Below are 16,423 nucleotides of genomic sequence, written 5' to 3' on the forward strand. Positions count from 1 at the left end.
GGAATGGATAAGTCTACAGAAGAGGTAGACACAGCCCAGTCCATCACAGGACAAAGCCCTCCCCACCACTAAGCACATTTATGAGGAACGCTGCCCCAAGAAAGCAGCATACACTATTAAAGACTCCCATCACCCAGGTCATACTATCTTCTTGCTACTCCATTTAGGCAGGAGTACAAAAACCTAAGGTCCCATACCAACAGATTCAGGAACAGTCGTTACCCTACATCTATCAGTTTCCTGAACCAGTGAGGATAGCTTCACTCACCTCAACTCTGAACTGTTTCTACAACCTAGGGACTTGTGTTCAAGGACTCTACAACTGACGTTCACAGTAATATTTATCTTTTATTTGTCTCCAATGTCAGCACATCCTTAATGAGTATAATAACGATAAACTAAGAAATGATATGCCAGAGATCATTACATCAGTGTTGGGGAAATTATTGGAGACAGAACTTACTCATAATTGGAAAAGCATGGACTTGTGCAGGGTTACTGTGGCTTTGTGCAGGGAAGGTCCTGCCTCATAAATTTGATCAATGAGGGGGCCAGAGCAGTGGATGCTGTATACACGGACTTCAGTGAAGCACGTGACAAGGTGTTTCCTGGCAGGCTGATCCAGAATTTTAAGGCATATGATCTATGGTGAACTAGTAAATTAGATATAAAATTGGCTTGATCATGTATGACAGACGCTAGTGGTGGAGAGGTGATTTTCTGACTGGAAATCTTTGACCAGCGGCTCTGCAAGGAACATTGCTGGGACCTCTGCTGTTTCAAAGTTGAAAGTCAATTTATTATCAGAGTACATATATGTCACCATATACTACACAGGGATACATTTTCTTGTGGGCATTCACAGTAAACACAGTAGAATCGATGAAAAGTCACTCACAACAAAAATATACAAACAACCAAGTGCAAGAGACATTGTACAAATACAAAAAGATCGTTTGAAACAAAATAATAATATAAATAAATAAATAAATAAACAATACACATCAACAACACACGTTTCGGAGTCCTTGAAAGAGAGTCCATGGATAGAGAAAACAGTTCAGTGTTGGGGTGAGTGAAGTTATTGCATCTGGTTCAAGAAATTGGTTGTTGAGGGGCAGTAACTGTTCCTGAACCTGCAGCGTGAATCCTGAGGCTCCTGTACTTTCTTCCTGATAGTAGCAGCAAGAAGAGAGTATGCCCTGGAGTGGGAGTGTACCTGGTGACTGATGTTGCTTTCCTGCAACAGCTCTCCTTGTAGATGTGTTTGCAGTGTTACATTATTGACTTGGATGAAAAAGTGGATGGCTAGTAGGTTTGCACAAACTAAGAAATTGGTGGGGTTCAAACAGACCATAAGATATAGAAGCAGAATTTGGCTATTTTGCTCATAAATAAGAACTGTTACTTAAGTGGACACATGAACTATTAAGGGAAGGTTGCCTCTAATTACTGAATTTGTTTGAGGAGTTGACGAGGATAGTTGATGTAATAACAGTTGATTGAATATTATTCTGCCTAGTCCCAGCAACCCACACATGGACCATAGCCCTCACTACCCTTCCCATCCATGTACTTACCCTAATTTCTCTTAAACGTGGCATCGAACCTGCATCCATCACTTCCGCTGGCTGCTCATTCCACATTTGCACCATCCTTGGAATGAAGAAGTTTCTCCCCAGGATCCCCTTAAATACTTCGCCTTTCACCCTTAACCTATGACTGACCTCTAGTTCAAGTCTCAATCAACCTCAGTGGAAAAAGTCTGCTTCGATTTACACTATCTATACCCCTCAGCTTTAGTCACCACGGTAAAGGAAGGTTGAGATTTCTTTGGAGGGATGCAGTGAGGGTGAAAATTTCTTTGGAGAGATTGTGGAGAGAAGGGCACACAATTTTGCAGTCTTTTTACCAACCAGATTAGGTAATTATTAAAGTAACAATAAAGGAGATAGTCACAGGAAGAAATAAAGACCACAAGACCATAAGGCATAGGAGCAGAATTAGGCCTCTGCTGCATCCAGTCTGCTCCATCCTTCCATCCTTCTGGTTTATTATCCACCTCTGCCTTCTCCCTGTAACCTTTGACATCCTGACTATGAACCTATCAACTTCTGTTAGAAATAGATCCAATGACCTGGCCTCCATAGCGGTCCGTGGCAATGAATTCCACAGATTCATTATCCTGAGGCATAAAGAAATTCCTCCTCATCCCCGTTCTAAGTGGATATCTCTCTATTCTGAAGCTCTGCCCTCTAGACTCCCCCAATTGTGGAAATATCCTCTCCACATCCACTCTGTTCAGGCCTCTCAATATTCAATAGGTTTCAATGAGATTCATTCATTCTTTTAAAGAAAGAGAAGATAGGAGAGACAAAAGTCACATTAAGTAATGATCAAGACCAATGAATGACCAGGAGGCCATTCCCTCTGGGAAACTTTGGCTCATTCTTCATTGATCCCTGTGTCCCTTCCCATCAGTTCCAATGATTGACTTGTAGTTCTCCCATTTGATTCTAAAATATTAGGTGTTTTGATGCAGTTTCTTCTGCAATAAAGAAGACAGAAATCTACTGGGTCTACTGATTTCTACCGCATTTGGTGATCTCAGTGAGGTCTCCTCGACACCAAGCAGGCACTCACAACCATTTTGTGGAACACCTACTCTTTGCCCACAATGGCAGCCCTGACATCCTGGTCCATGCCCTTTCATTCAATAGGATATCTCAGTGATGAGGAGGGATGGATTTGCTTTCCTCAAAAAGATCTGCATAATATTATGAAGGGCATAAAAAGAGTTGAAATGGTGAAATTTACCACATGGTGGAGGTGTCTGCACCCACAGCATATGGTTTTGAAGTAGGGGATACGATTTCTGGATGAATTCTTTTGCCCGGAGAATGGTTGGGGTTGGGAAGGCAGAAGCTCTCACAGCATTTCAACATGGAATATTACAGAACACAACAGCACAGTACAGTACATGCCCTTTGGTCTTTTTAAAATCTTTCTCCCCTTTCCTTAACCTTTTGGTATTAGACTCTCCTACCTTGAGATAGAGGCTGCAACCATGCACTTTAACTGCGCCCCTCATGACTTTATATTGCTCTACAAGGTCACTCCATGGTCTCCTACATTCCAGGGAAAACAACCCCAGCCTATCCTATTTCTCCTTACAGCTCATACCATTCAATCTCAGTGACATAAAACATAGAACATTACCCACAATGTTGTGCCGGCTTTTTAACCTATTGTGTGCAGTTTTAGTCACCCGCCGACAGGAAAGATGTCAATAAGATTGAAAGAGTGCAGAGAAAATTTACAAGGGTGCTGCCGGGGGGAAACTTCTTCACTGAGAGGGTGGTGCAAGTGTGGAATGAGCTGCCAGAAGAAGTGATGGATGTGGGTTCAATTCCACCATTTAAGAAAATGTGGAGGGGAACATTGGTGGGAAGGCTATGGAAAGCTGTGGTCAATGTACAGGCTGATGGGCTAGGCAGATCAGTAGTTCAGTAAGAACCAAATGGGCAGAAGGGCCTGGTTCTGTGCTCTAGTGTTCTATGACTCTTTGACTCTACGATCAATGTAACCCTTTCCTCCTACAAATCCCTCCAGTTTTCTATCATACCTGTGGCTAACTGGAAGTTTCTTAAATGCCCCTAATGTATCTGCCTCTACCGCCTTCATTGGCAGGGTGTTCCACACACCCACCACAATTCTGCGTAAAGAACTTACCTCTGGCACCTGAACCCCACCCCCCCCACAATACTTTCCACCAATCACCTTAAAATTATGCCCCTTGAATGAACTATTTCCATCCTGGGAAAAATCTCTGGTTGTCCATTCTATTTACGGCTCTTATCATCTTATCTACCTCTAACAAGTCACCTCTCTTTGTCCTTTGCTGTAAGGAGAAAAGCCCTAGCTCGCTCACCCTATCCTCAGAAAGCATCATGACAATGAAGTATCTTGAATCACCAACACATAGACAAGTACTGATCAAATGCCAGAAAATAAAACCACAAGATATAGGAGCAGAAAAAGGTCATTTGGCCCATCGAATCTGCTCTACTATTTCATCATGGCTAATCCAATTTTCCCCTCAGCCCCAATCTCTTGCCTTCTCCCCGTATCCCTTCATGCCTTGAGCAATCAAGAACTTTGCAAACCCTGCCTTAAATATACATAAAGGCTTGGCCTCCACAGCTGCCTGTGGTAAAGAATTCCACAGATTCACCACTCTCTGACTAAAAAAATTCCTCCTCATCTCATTCTAAGAGGACACCTCTATTCTGAGACTGTGTCCCCGGTCTTAGACTCTCCCACCATAAGAAGCATCCTCTCCACTTCCATCCTATCAAGTCCTTTCACCATTTGATAGGTTTCAATGAGGTCACCCATCATTCTTCTGAATTCTAGTGAATATAGACCCAGAGCTATCAAACACTCTTCATATGACAAGCCATTCAATTCTGGAATCATTTTCCTGAACCTCCTCTGAATCCTCTCCAGTTTCAGTATGTCCTTTCTAAGATAAGATAAACTCACAATACTCCAAGTGAGGCCTCACCAGTGCTTTATAAAGTTTCAACTTTACATCCTTGCTTTTATATTCTAGTCCTCTTGAAATGAATGCTAACATTGCATTTGCCTTCCTCAACACAGACTCAACCTGCACATTAACCTTCAGGAAATCCTGCACGAGGATTCCCAAATCCCTTTGCCCCTCAGTTTTTTGTCTTTTCTCTCCATTTAGAAAATAGTCAACCCCTTTATTTTTTGACCGAAGTGCATGACCATACAGTTCACGACACTGTGTTCTATCTGCCATTTCTGTAGCCTCTCTACTTCCTCAGAATTACCGGCCCCCCCATCAATCTTCATATCATCTGCAAAATTTGCAACAAAGCCATCAATTCCATCATCAAAATCATTGACATATAACGTAAAAAGAATTGGTCCCAACACAGACCCCTGTGGAACACCACTATTCACTGGCAGCCAAACAGAAAAGGCTCCCTTTATTCTCACTGTTTGCCTTCTGCCAATCAGCCTCTGCTTTATCCATGCTAGAATCTTTTCTATAATACCACGGGCTCGTAGCTTGTTAAGCAACCTCACATGTGGCACCTTGTCAAAGGCCTTCTGAAAATCCAAGTACACAACATCAACCGATTCCCCTTTGTCTATCCTACTTGTTGTTTCTTCAAGTAATTCCAACAGATTTGCCAGGCAAGATCTTCCCTTGAGGAAACCATGCTGACTATGGCCTATTTTTATCATGTGCCTCCAAGTACCCTGAGACCTCATCCTTAATAATAAACTCCAACATCTTCCCAATCACTGAAGTCAGATTAACTGGTCTATAGTTTCCTGTCTTCTGCCTTTCTCCCTTCTTGAAGAGTGGAGTGATACTTGCAATTTTCCAGTCTTCCGGAACCATCCCAGAATCTAATGATTCTTGAAAGATCATTATTAATACCTCCATGAGGTCTTCAGCCACCTTTTTTAAAACTCTGGGGTGTAGACCATCTGGTCCAGGTGACTTATCTACCTTTAGACCTTTCAGCTTCCCAAAAAACCTTCTCTGTAGTTATGGTAACTTCACACATTTCTTGCCCCCCTGAAACCTGGAACTTCCACCATACTGTTAGTGTCCTCCACAGTGAAGACTGATGCAAAATACTTATTGAGATCATCCATCATTTCATTGTCCCCATTACTACCCATTAATGGTGTTAGTTGGCACAGAGAAGACATGCTGAAGGGCCTGTTCCTGAGCGTAATGACTCTACTGCTTTCATCATCATCATTATGTGCCGTGTCATATGATGTGGCTGACCATGGTCTTCCATCTGTCCATGACCATGATTGTCCTAGGCCAATTTTTCTACAGAAGTGGTTTGCTGTTGCCTTCTTCTGGTCAGTGTCTTTACAAGTTATCAGTACTCTTCAGAGATTGTCTGTCTGGTGTCAGTGGTCGCATAACCAGGACTTGTGATACGCACCAGCTGCTCGCACAACCATCCACCACCCGCTCCCATAGCTTCACGTGACCCTGATTTGGGGTGTGGGGAGGCTAAGCAGGTGCTACACCTTGCCAAAGGGTGACCTGCAGGCTAGTGGAGGAAAGGAGAGCCTTACACCTCCTTTGGTAGAGACATATCTCCACCCCTCCACCCATCTACAACTTTATAACAAGTTTAAAACAATAGATATTAATATAATCTCTTACTTGTTATCACTGATAAAATCTATTAGTTCCTGTTCCATTTTTAAAAGCATCACTCTGTCCCTGTAAAATGATAAAAATTGAGTCAATATAAATATACATACTGTCAATAAACTTTAAATTAGTACTTTCCCTCAGATGTTCTGGGTATTCCTCATTATCCCCCTTGTTACCTTTCATTCCCAAAGTTACGGAGTAACGAAGCATGCAAGCGTGTGCCAGTAAGGCTTGTGAAGATGATTGCTCCTAATCTGACTCATCTCAGGTTCCCCAGGTCACGCACGGGGAAATTGTTAGCGTACCACTTTCAGTGCCAGCGATTAAAGGCCAATTCACTCTCTATAAGGAGTGTCTATTGTACTGGGCAAAAGTCAGGCACACGCAAAAAAGTTCAGTAAAGTGAAGATGCTTTCAAAAATTATGAACTGCAAATTTCATAGGTATCAAGTAGTTTACTAGAAAGAGCAGCAAACAGTAAAAAATTAAATCAAATCAATATTTGGTGTGACTTTAAACTGCTTGGACAACACTCTTGAAGCTCCTGTCTGCCATGAAATTTCTCCTTGGGAGAGACCTTGCTGATGGAGGATGACTGCCTTGTGTCTTGTTGCTGTGCTCACTCTTGCCATGATGCAGGAATTGATGGTTTGAAGGTTAAACTGTCACCTCCTTACCTTTTCACTTGGTTGCCCTTCGCCCAGTTTGATTCCTTCTACACCCATTTCTGTTCCAATTAATCAGTTTAGTTCATTCAACTCATTCTGTCATTGATCATTAGCACGTGTTTGTTATCTTTGTTTAATCATGCACCGGGCTATATACCCACAAAGTAATCAAGTTTTTTATTTGTAAAATGGTCTGTTACTTATTATGTTACTTTCTTTAATGTAATATAAAAATTTCTCTGTAACATAAAAATCTGTGGAAAGTTAATGACTGGAAATCTAAAATTTGCTCTTTTCAACTGCCACACTATTGCAGAACACAAAAAATAAACATCTCAAACAAAATTAATATAAAAAATCTAGGGTACCGAAGTCTTTTACACAATATTGTATGTTCTCCCAATGACGACGTGGGTTTCTCTGAGTGCTCTGGTTTCCTCCCACATTCCGAAAATGACAGATTAGGGTTAGCAAATTGTGGGAATGCTACTTTAGCACCGGAAGCATGGCAACACTTGCAGGCTGCCCCCAAGCACGATTCTCAGACTGTGCAAACAACACATTTCACTGTATGTTTCAATATGATAAATAATGTTAATCTCTTAAATTAAGAGTAAGCAATCATCCCTTCACATCAGTGATAGAGGAACTAGTACTAAATTACCCAGTTCTCTTTACTAAATATGTCTCAATGTGAATTATAATACATGCAAAGATTGTTTAAGACTCTACCACTTTGCTTAAGTAAATCCAATGTCAATAACATCAAAATTAATGTTCAGATATTATAATCTAGAAGAATGATATCAAGTTAAAAGAAAAGTGTGTGCAGAAGTTGAGCTTTCACTAAAGATACACTGTTTTCCTTCAAGGCTGCGTGCATCATCATTATCATTATGTGTTGTGCCATATAACATGGGCCATCGTGTTCTTGCCAATTTTTTCTACAAAAGTGGTTTGCCATTGCTTTCTTCTAGGCAGTGTCTTTACAAGACGGGTGACTCCAGCCATTATCAATACTCTTCAGAGATTGTTCGCATGGCTCCAGTGATCATATAACCAGGACTTGGGATATGCACCAGCTGCTCATATGACCGTCCACCACCTGTTCTTGTGGCTTCATGTGACCCTGATTGGGGGTGTGAGGGTGCTAAGCAGGTGCTACACCTTGCCCAAGGGTGACTTGCAGGCCAGCAGGTGGAAGGAACACCTTACATCTCTTTGGTAGAGATGTATCTACACCCTGCCACCTAATAGCTGGGTTAAGATTTCAATTAAGTACTTGAAAGGACTTGTTAATCTTATATTTTTGCCAATTTCTCTCAGATGCACATACTCAGCTTTCAGCTCTGTCCATGAAAAGATAATCTCTATGTTGGCGCACAAATATTGCTCTATAGCAGGGGTTCCAAACCCTTTTATGCCATGGACCCCTACCATTAACTGAAGGGTCTGTGGAGCCAAGATTGGGAACCACTGCTTCATATGGTCAGAACATTCTTCCTTAAAAACAAGAGATACTTCAGATGTTTGGAAATTCAGAGTAAGCACACACAAAATACTGGAGGAATTCAGCAGGTCTGGCAGCATCACCAATTCTTTCTCAACAACCTCATCACACGTCTTCCTTAATAAAGTAAAACATTCCAAGGACCTTCATGTCAGTGATTGGACATAATCTGAACAATCCATGTCAAGCACTATATAGAAAGATGACCAAAAGCTGAGCAAATAATGTAACAACTACAGGCTGGTATGGGAACGTTGAGTAACCTGTATATCTTAGACCTCTGACAGGAGATAGTGAAAATGGAAATGAAAACAAACACAAGCTTTCGTGAACATGAAGGCTTTGACATCCCAAAGGACTGGAGATGAAAGGACAAGAAGGGATTCAAAAAAAGGATGAGACTTTATAAAATTGGTACCTCCTGTATCTAATAAAGTGGCCACTGAGTGTATATCTGTGGTTTTCTGCTGCTGTAGCCCATCCATTTCAAGGTTCGATGTGTTGTGTATTCAGAGATGCTCTTCTGCACACTATTGTTATAATGTGTGGTTATTTGAGTTACTGTTGCCTTCCTGTCAGCTTAAAGCAGTCTGGCTATTCTCCTCTGACCTCTCTCATTAACAAGGGTTTTTATTCTTCACACCACTTTCTGTAAACTCTAGACTCCCGTAAACTCTAGACTGTTGTACGTGACAACATCCAGAGATGAGCAGTTTCTGAGATTCTCAACCATCCCATCTGGAACCAACAATCATTCCATGGTCAAAGTCACTCGGGTCACATTTACTCCCCATTCTGATGCCTGGTCTGAACAACTGAACCTCTTGACCATGTCGGCATGCTTTCATGCATTGAGTTGCTGCCACATGATTGGCTGATCAGATATTTGCATTAATGAGCAGGTGTACAGGTGTACCTAACAAAGTGGCCACTGAGTGTACTTTTGTCAGAATGCAAGTCAGTCAGTGAGCAATAAAGTTTATTGGAGAACATGATTTGACCTGTGTTTTGATATGGGCATCGTTGCTTAGAGTGAACTCCGGGTTATGAAGTGTGGGGGACAGGTTAAAGATCATTGAAATTTATTTATTTATTGAGATGCTCTAGAGGACCACAGACATATTGTCGAGTTTGGAGGCTTATGTGCCTCAATGACCCAGAGAGCTATGCTGGTTGGAGTCAAAGCTTTATGCCAAACAAGTCAAAAGGTAGAGGCCAGATTAAGAGTGGTCCACCAATCCTCCAGGTTTGGGGTTTCAGCTCAGAGCTAACAACCCTAACTGGTCAAACAAAACTGCTACAGAAGCAACAATGAAGAATCCTTCTACATCTGAGTGTGATGGTATTCCTGAGTCTCCACCCGGGACTTGCATGACTGACAGTAATGAAAACCGAGAGGAAACTACTGGCACGATGAAGGAAACCCTGAACACAGCTAGAGATGGAGGACCTTCATTGCTACCCTAAACAGAAGCAGCAAAATGGGCAGTTAAAAATATTACTAAGGTAGAGCGTGGAATAGGACCTTCTGGCTCTTCGAGCTGCTCTGCCCAGCAACCCCCAATTTAACCCCAGCCTAATCCCAGGACAATTTACAATGACCAATTAACCTACTCACCGGTACGTCTTTGGACTGTGGGAGGAAATCGGAGTGCCTGACAAAAACCCATGCATTTCACGGGGAGGTCGTACATGCTCCTTACAGCTGACTCCAGAATTGAACTCTGAACTCCCTGAGTTGTAATAGTGTCACGCTAATGGCTATGCTACCGTGTTAGTTTAAAAGGCAACAAAAATCCAGATGACTGGGTACTCCAGGCAGCAGATGAGCTGAGTCAGAACAAAACTCAAAATCAATAATCTTATTTTTAAATGATTTGACTGACTTTAGACAGCTGCCAGAGAAAGGAGTAACTAAAATCACTGGCTAATGAACTCCTTGGTTAATAGTTTTTGTCCTCCCGTTGATATACTGGGGTGGCATAGTGGTTAGCACAACACTTTATAGTATCGACAACACGGGTTAAATTCCCACCACTGTATTAAAGAGCTTGTATGTGTATGTTCTCCCTGTGACGGCGTGGGTTTCATCTGGGTGCTCCGGTTTCCTCCCACAGACCAAAGTAATGGGTTAATTGGTCATCTTAAATTGCCCTGTGATTAGGATTAAATCGGGGGCGCAGCTCAAAGGGTCGGAAGGACCTATTCCAGGCTGTATCTCAATAAATACAAATATAAATAAATATAGGAGAAGGAGGCTTCTGTTCAAATTGGAAACTAGGTGGAGATCAGGAGAGTGGTGGTCAGGTTGAACTGAATGGCTTGTGTTTTTTTCACGTGGGAAATGATGTGATTTGAGATGAAGTTGAGGGGCAGTATGCAGATGAAAAGTAGGAGAGGGGCAAAGAACTGGAGGCAAAATGATTTGGTAAGAACACCAATCTAGATGAAAAAAAAACCTGAAAATGTGGGTAAGTATTCAGCAGGCCAGGCAACATCTGTAGAGAGAGAAACAACAATTAATATTACAGGCCAATGAACAGGCCAAGATTAAAAGTGTACATCTGAAAAATTAACACTTTCTCCCTCCATAGAGACTACCTGATCTATTGAGATCTCCAGCATTTTCTGTTCTTATTCTATTCTGTGATAGCAATTGTTTTAAGGTTGTCATAGTAGGGAGTGGGAAGGGGTTGTGAGGATAAGCTCCCACTACCTATTAAAGGCTCCCATAGGCGTGCGCCTCAAAAGGTTTCTGACATCCAAGTCCAACTCCTGGCCTTCACATGTGGCTAAGCCTGGCGGAACCATTTCTACTGACAGGCGAAGGGACAAAGGTGGGTTACTGACACCTTAAAACCAGTTGCTTCAGGCAGATGGGGCTCATGAACCATGGTTGGCAGCTCAACTAGGTGAAGGAACACTCCAATCTCAAATCTCCAGTGCCCTGTGGCTCGACCCACTCATGGAAAGGCTTCCGGGGTAAATCACGAGGAAAAATCTAGAGCTGGGTCCCTAAGGCAGTCCTACATTGAGTTCAGTGCTGACTGGAAACTCCCGTGATGTTGCTGGTGCCAAATTGTACCAGTGTCTGCTGTTCCTTTGGGTTCATCAGATGTATGGAGAGGGGGAGCTTGCTACTTTGGCAACAGCTTGCTCTCCATATTGTACTGCCCTGGCTGCATATCTACACAGCTAGGACACATCCATGGTCCACCCTGATCGATTGAAGCCTCAGTAACTGTTTTATCCCGGTGTCTGAGGTAAATCCTGACTGGAGTGAATTAAATATGGAATTGGGAAGTGGAGGGGGGGGGTCGGGAGATGGGCTCAGGATGATAATCTGCTTGAGAACTTTGGTGAGGAAAGGGAAGTTGGCTATTTGATGTATTTTACAAAGGCAGGCAAGGCTGTTTCCCTTGAGGAGAGAAACGATGATGGCAGATTTGAAGGAGAAGGAAGCAGCTAAAAAAAAGAAAATCAGTAACATTATAAATTAGCAACACCTGCCATTAAAGCAGGGTCCTCAACCTTTTTTATGCCATGGGCCCGTCGCATTAATTTATGGGTCCATGGACCCTGGGTTAAAACGCTGGTGAGATCTCTCTTGGAGTATTGTGAATAGTTTTGGGCCCCTTATTTAAGAAACGATGTGCTGACATTGGAGAGGGTCCAGAGGAGGTTTACGAGAATGATTCTGGAAGTGAAAGGCTTATTGTATGAGGAGTAATTGATAGTTCTGGGTCTGGGAGTTCTCTTTGAAACCTATTGAATGTTGAAAGGCTCAATAGAGTTGATGTGGCAAGGACGTTTCCTATGGTGGGGGAGTCTAAGACCAGGGGGCACAGCCTCAGAACAGAGGGACATCCATTTAGAATGGAGATAAGGAGGAATTTCTTTACCAGACAGTGGGAACTCTGTGGAATTCGTTGTCACAAGTGGCTGTTGAGGCCTGGTCACTGGGCATATGCAAGACAAAGGTTGATAGGTTCTTAGTTATTCAGAGCGTGTAAGGTTACAGGGGGAAGGCAGGAGGCTGAGGTTCAGAGGGAAATGGATCAGCCATGATGAAATCTTGGAGAAAGCTTGAGGGGCTGAATGGCTAATTCTGCTCCTATCCCTTATGCTCTTAAAGTCTTATATGCCATGCTTGTCTTCATAGGTTAGGACACAAAATATAAGAGATCAGATGCTTGGTTGCAACTTTATAAAACATTGGTTAGACAACACTTAGAACATAGAACATAGAACAGAACAGCCCACAATATTGTGCCGAACCATGTAAATTAGAAATCAAATTGCTAACTAAACTAATATCTTCTGTGTACACAATGTCCATATCCTTTCATTTTCCTCACATTCATGTGCTAATCTAAACGGAAAAAAGGATATGCCATCATGGAACGGCGGAGCAGACTCGATGGATGATGGCCTAATTTTGCTCTTATGTCTTATGGTCTAAACGTCTTTTAAAAGTCTCAATTGCATTTGACTACACCACCACCACACCAGGCAGCACACTCCAGGTATCTGTCGCTCTCTGTGTAAAAAACTTGCCCTTCACACCTCTGAAATTACCCCTCTCACCTCTCTCTCTCTCTCTGGTATTAGACATTTCAACCCTGGGAAAGAGGTGCTCCCTGTCCACTCTATCTATGCCTCTCATAATCTTATAAACCTCTTTCCGATCTCCCCCCAGCTTCCGCTGCTCCAGAGAAAACAACCCGAGATGTTTTAGGGGGTTCAAGTTGTCACCCAATAAAGAAGATAAGAATCCAAATCACTTTATTGCCAATATGTGAAACGTACCAGAACTGATAATGGTTTGGTGCCAAGCATAAAACACAGGACAATACCATAACAGACAACAGAATGGTAACCAACAATTTACAAGGCAATAGTGGAAACAGCCATGAGCATTCAACAGCTAACAGACCGGTCACATGTGCAAACGTCCATAATCATACTTAAATAAATGTGAACATGTGAACAGACTCAATAATTATCATCAGAACAAGGACAGCAGGAAAGACCATTGAACAGATGTTGTGCAGGGATGGTTGGGGTATTACACCTGAGTGAGTGAAGGTGCTGGATAGAATGCAGAGGAGATTAACCAGAGTGTGGCCTCACAGATACTCACCTGGCTTAGGATCTTATCGCAATCTTATTACATCTCATTGTAACTGTCATATTAGTTGTGCTTTTAGTGCAGTTTATTTTACTTTACTACTTTAAGGGAGAAATCCAATGATGACTGCAGTACCAGGCCTCCTCTATATCATATGATTTATTAACCATATGGATTGCCGTTAAAGTGTGGGCACGTGGCCAAGTGGTTAAGGCATTGGACTAGCGACCTGAAGGTTGTGAGTTTGAGCCCCAGCTGAGGCAACATGTGTTGTGTCCTTGAGCAAGGCACTTAATCACACATTGCTCTGCGACGACACTGGTGCCAAGCTATATGGGTCCTAATGCCCTTCCCTTGGACAACATTGGTGTCTTGGAGAGGGGAGACTTGCAGCATGGGCAACTGCTGGTCTTCCGTACAACCTTGCCCAAGCTTGCGCCCTGGAGAGTGAAGACTTTCCAGGCGCAGATCCATGGTCTCGCAAGCCTAACGGGTGCTGTTTAACCTTTCTATTGCATTTTTATTTAATGTAAGTTCAGCATGACATTAAAAACTTTGACAAAATTCTATTGATGTGTGGTGGAGAGTGTATTGACTGGCTGCATCACAGCCTGGTATGGAAACACTAATGCCCTTGGATGGAAAATCCTACAAAAGTTGTGGATACGGGTAAATCCTTCCTCTCTACAGAACACATCTATATGGGGTGTTTTTGCAGGAAAGCAGCTTCCATCATCAGGGACTGTACCACCCAGAACATGCTCTCTTCTTGCTGCTGCCATCAGTGAATCACACCACCAGGTTCAGGAACAGGTACTACACCTCAACCATCAGGCTCTTGAACCAAAGGGGATAATTTCACTCAAGTTCACTCGCCCAATCACTGAGATGTTCCAGCAACCAATGGGCTCACTTTCAAGGACCCTTCATCTCATGTTCTCGATATTTATTGCTCATTTATTTATTATTGTGATTTCTTTCTTGTTTTATTTGCACAGTTTGTTGTCTTTTGCACACTGATTGAACACCCAAGTTAGTACAGTCTTTCATTGATTCTATTATGGTTATTATTCTATTATGGATTTATTGAGTATGCCCACAATAAAATGAATGTCAGGGTTGTATATGGCGACATACATGTATTTGAATAATAAATTTACTTTTGAACTTTTTGAACCTTGAATTAAGTACTAGCCAACAAAAAGACGAGTGGAAGGGACTGAAGAAAGAGGTGTGAACCTAATGTATCAAAGGCACATTGATAGAGAAAAGCTAGGTAGATGTCCAATGAATAGAAGCCACCGACATAATTGCAGAGGGAAGGCACAGACATGGGCAATATCAGATATGAGATTTGTCATTGGCGCCTAACACATTTAGTGAAAAGAATTATGACATGGCACACTCTGAGGGACAATTGTGGCAGTGTGATGATTAACAGCAGGGCTCTTAACACCTCAGCAAGAGTTATTAGATGCCAAATAGAATGTTGTAAAGGTGTCACATGGATAATTACAAATTCATTGTTTTAACAGTCAAAACTGAATGATACCTCCCTAGGAATAGCGATTTATAATTATTACCATCTAATGATTCCCCTTCATTCCCATGTCCGTTCCTCAGGAGTGTGGTTCTCATGACTACCATAAGGGAAAAACAACCCACTGCCTTGCAATGCCAAAAAGTAATGCCAGGCCTAACGAATGGGATAACATACACAGCCATCCCCACCTTCAATGTCCTCTTCAAAAGACAATGCCTCAAGATGGTGGCATCTATCATTAAAGACACTCACCATGTGAGATTTTAAATGAATATTTTGTATCTGTATTTACTCAGGAGACGGGCACAGAGTCTGTAGAAGTGAGGCAAAGCAGCATTGACTTCGAGGACTCAATACCAATTATAGAGGAGGAGGTGTTTACTGTCCTGAGGCAAGTTAAGGTAAATCCTCAGGGTCTGACAAGGGTATTCCCTCAGACCCTGTGAAAGGCAAGTGCAGAAATTTCAGGGGACTTAAACCATCCTTAGCGACAGGTGAGGTACCGACGGATTGGAGGATAGTTAATGTTGTTCCATTGATTAAGAAAGGCTCTAAAAGTAAACCAGGAAATTATAGGCCAGTGGGCCTGACATCAGTAGTGGGAAAGTTATTGGAAGGTATCCTAAGGGACTGGATATATGAGTATTTAGATAGAAATGGACTGATTAGGGATAGTCAGCATGCTGTCATGCATGCTATCTCACGTCATTTTCCAGTAGTACAATATCAACTCTCACCTCCCTTTTACTCTTTACGTAACTGAAAAAACTTTTGGTATCCTGATTTATATTATTGGCTAGTTTGCCCTCATTTTTCATCTTTTCCTTTCTTATTGCTTTTTTAATTGCCTTTTGTAAGATTTTAAAAGCTTCCCAATCATCCATCTTCCCACTCTACTCCCTTTTACTACCCTTTCCTTGTTTTTTATGCAGAACTTAACTTCCCTTGTCAGCCACGGTTGCCTACCCCTGCCAAATGTGAACTTCTTCCTCTTGTGGGACATATCTATCCTGCACCCTGTGAACTATTCCCAGAAACTTCAACCACCTCTGCTCTGCCGTCATCCCTGCCAGTATCCCCTTGCAATCCACCTGTGAAAACTCCTCTCTCATGCCTCTGCAATTCCCTTTATTCCATTGCGATACAGATACATGCGAGTTGTGCTTCTCTCTCTCAAATTGCAGTATGAACTCAACCATATTATGATCACTGCCTCCTAAGGGTTCTTTTACATTAGGGTCCCTAATAAGATCTGGATTATTACACAATACCCAATCCAAGATAGCCTTTCCCTGAGTAGGCTCAGTAAATGACCCCAACATTCTCACAGGTGAAGTGTTACCTC

The 16,423-nt window shown here is 42.3% G+C and overlaps 1 protein-coding gene across 4 annotated transcripts in view; it reads right to left on the reverse strand.

Moving 5' to 3' along the window:
• LOC140186273 (cAMP-regulated phosphoprotein 21-like) overlaps positions 1-16,423 on the reverse strand; it is a 379,019-nt gene that overhangs the window by 123,029 nt on the left and 239,567 nt on the right. For 3 of the 4 annotated variants that reach the window (XM_072243188.1, XM_072241563.1, XM_072240743.1), the window contains exon 8: positions 6,233-6,292. The exons of the other annotated variant lie outside the window; for it this stretch is intronic. In XM_072243188.1, the coding sequence (XP_072099289.1) occupies positions 6,233-6,292 (60 nt within the window). The remainder of the gene's footprint in view (positions 1-6,232; positions 6,293-16,423) is intronic. 4 annotated transcript variants of the gene reach the window in all.

The sequence above is a fragment of the Mobula birostris genome, chromosome 1 (assembly GCF_030028105.1).
Source record: "Mobula birostris isolate sMobBir1 chromosome 1, sMobBir1.hap1, whole genome shotgun sequence".
In the NCBI taxonomy this organism is placed as follows: domain Eukaryota; kingdom Metazoa; phylum Chordata; class Chondrichthyes; order Myliobatiformes; family Myliobatidae; genus Mobula; species Mobula birostris.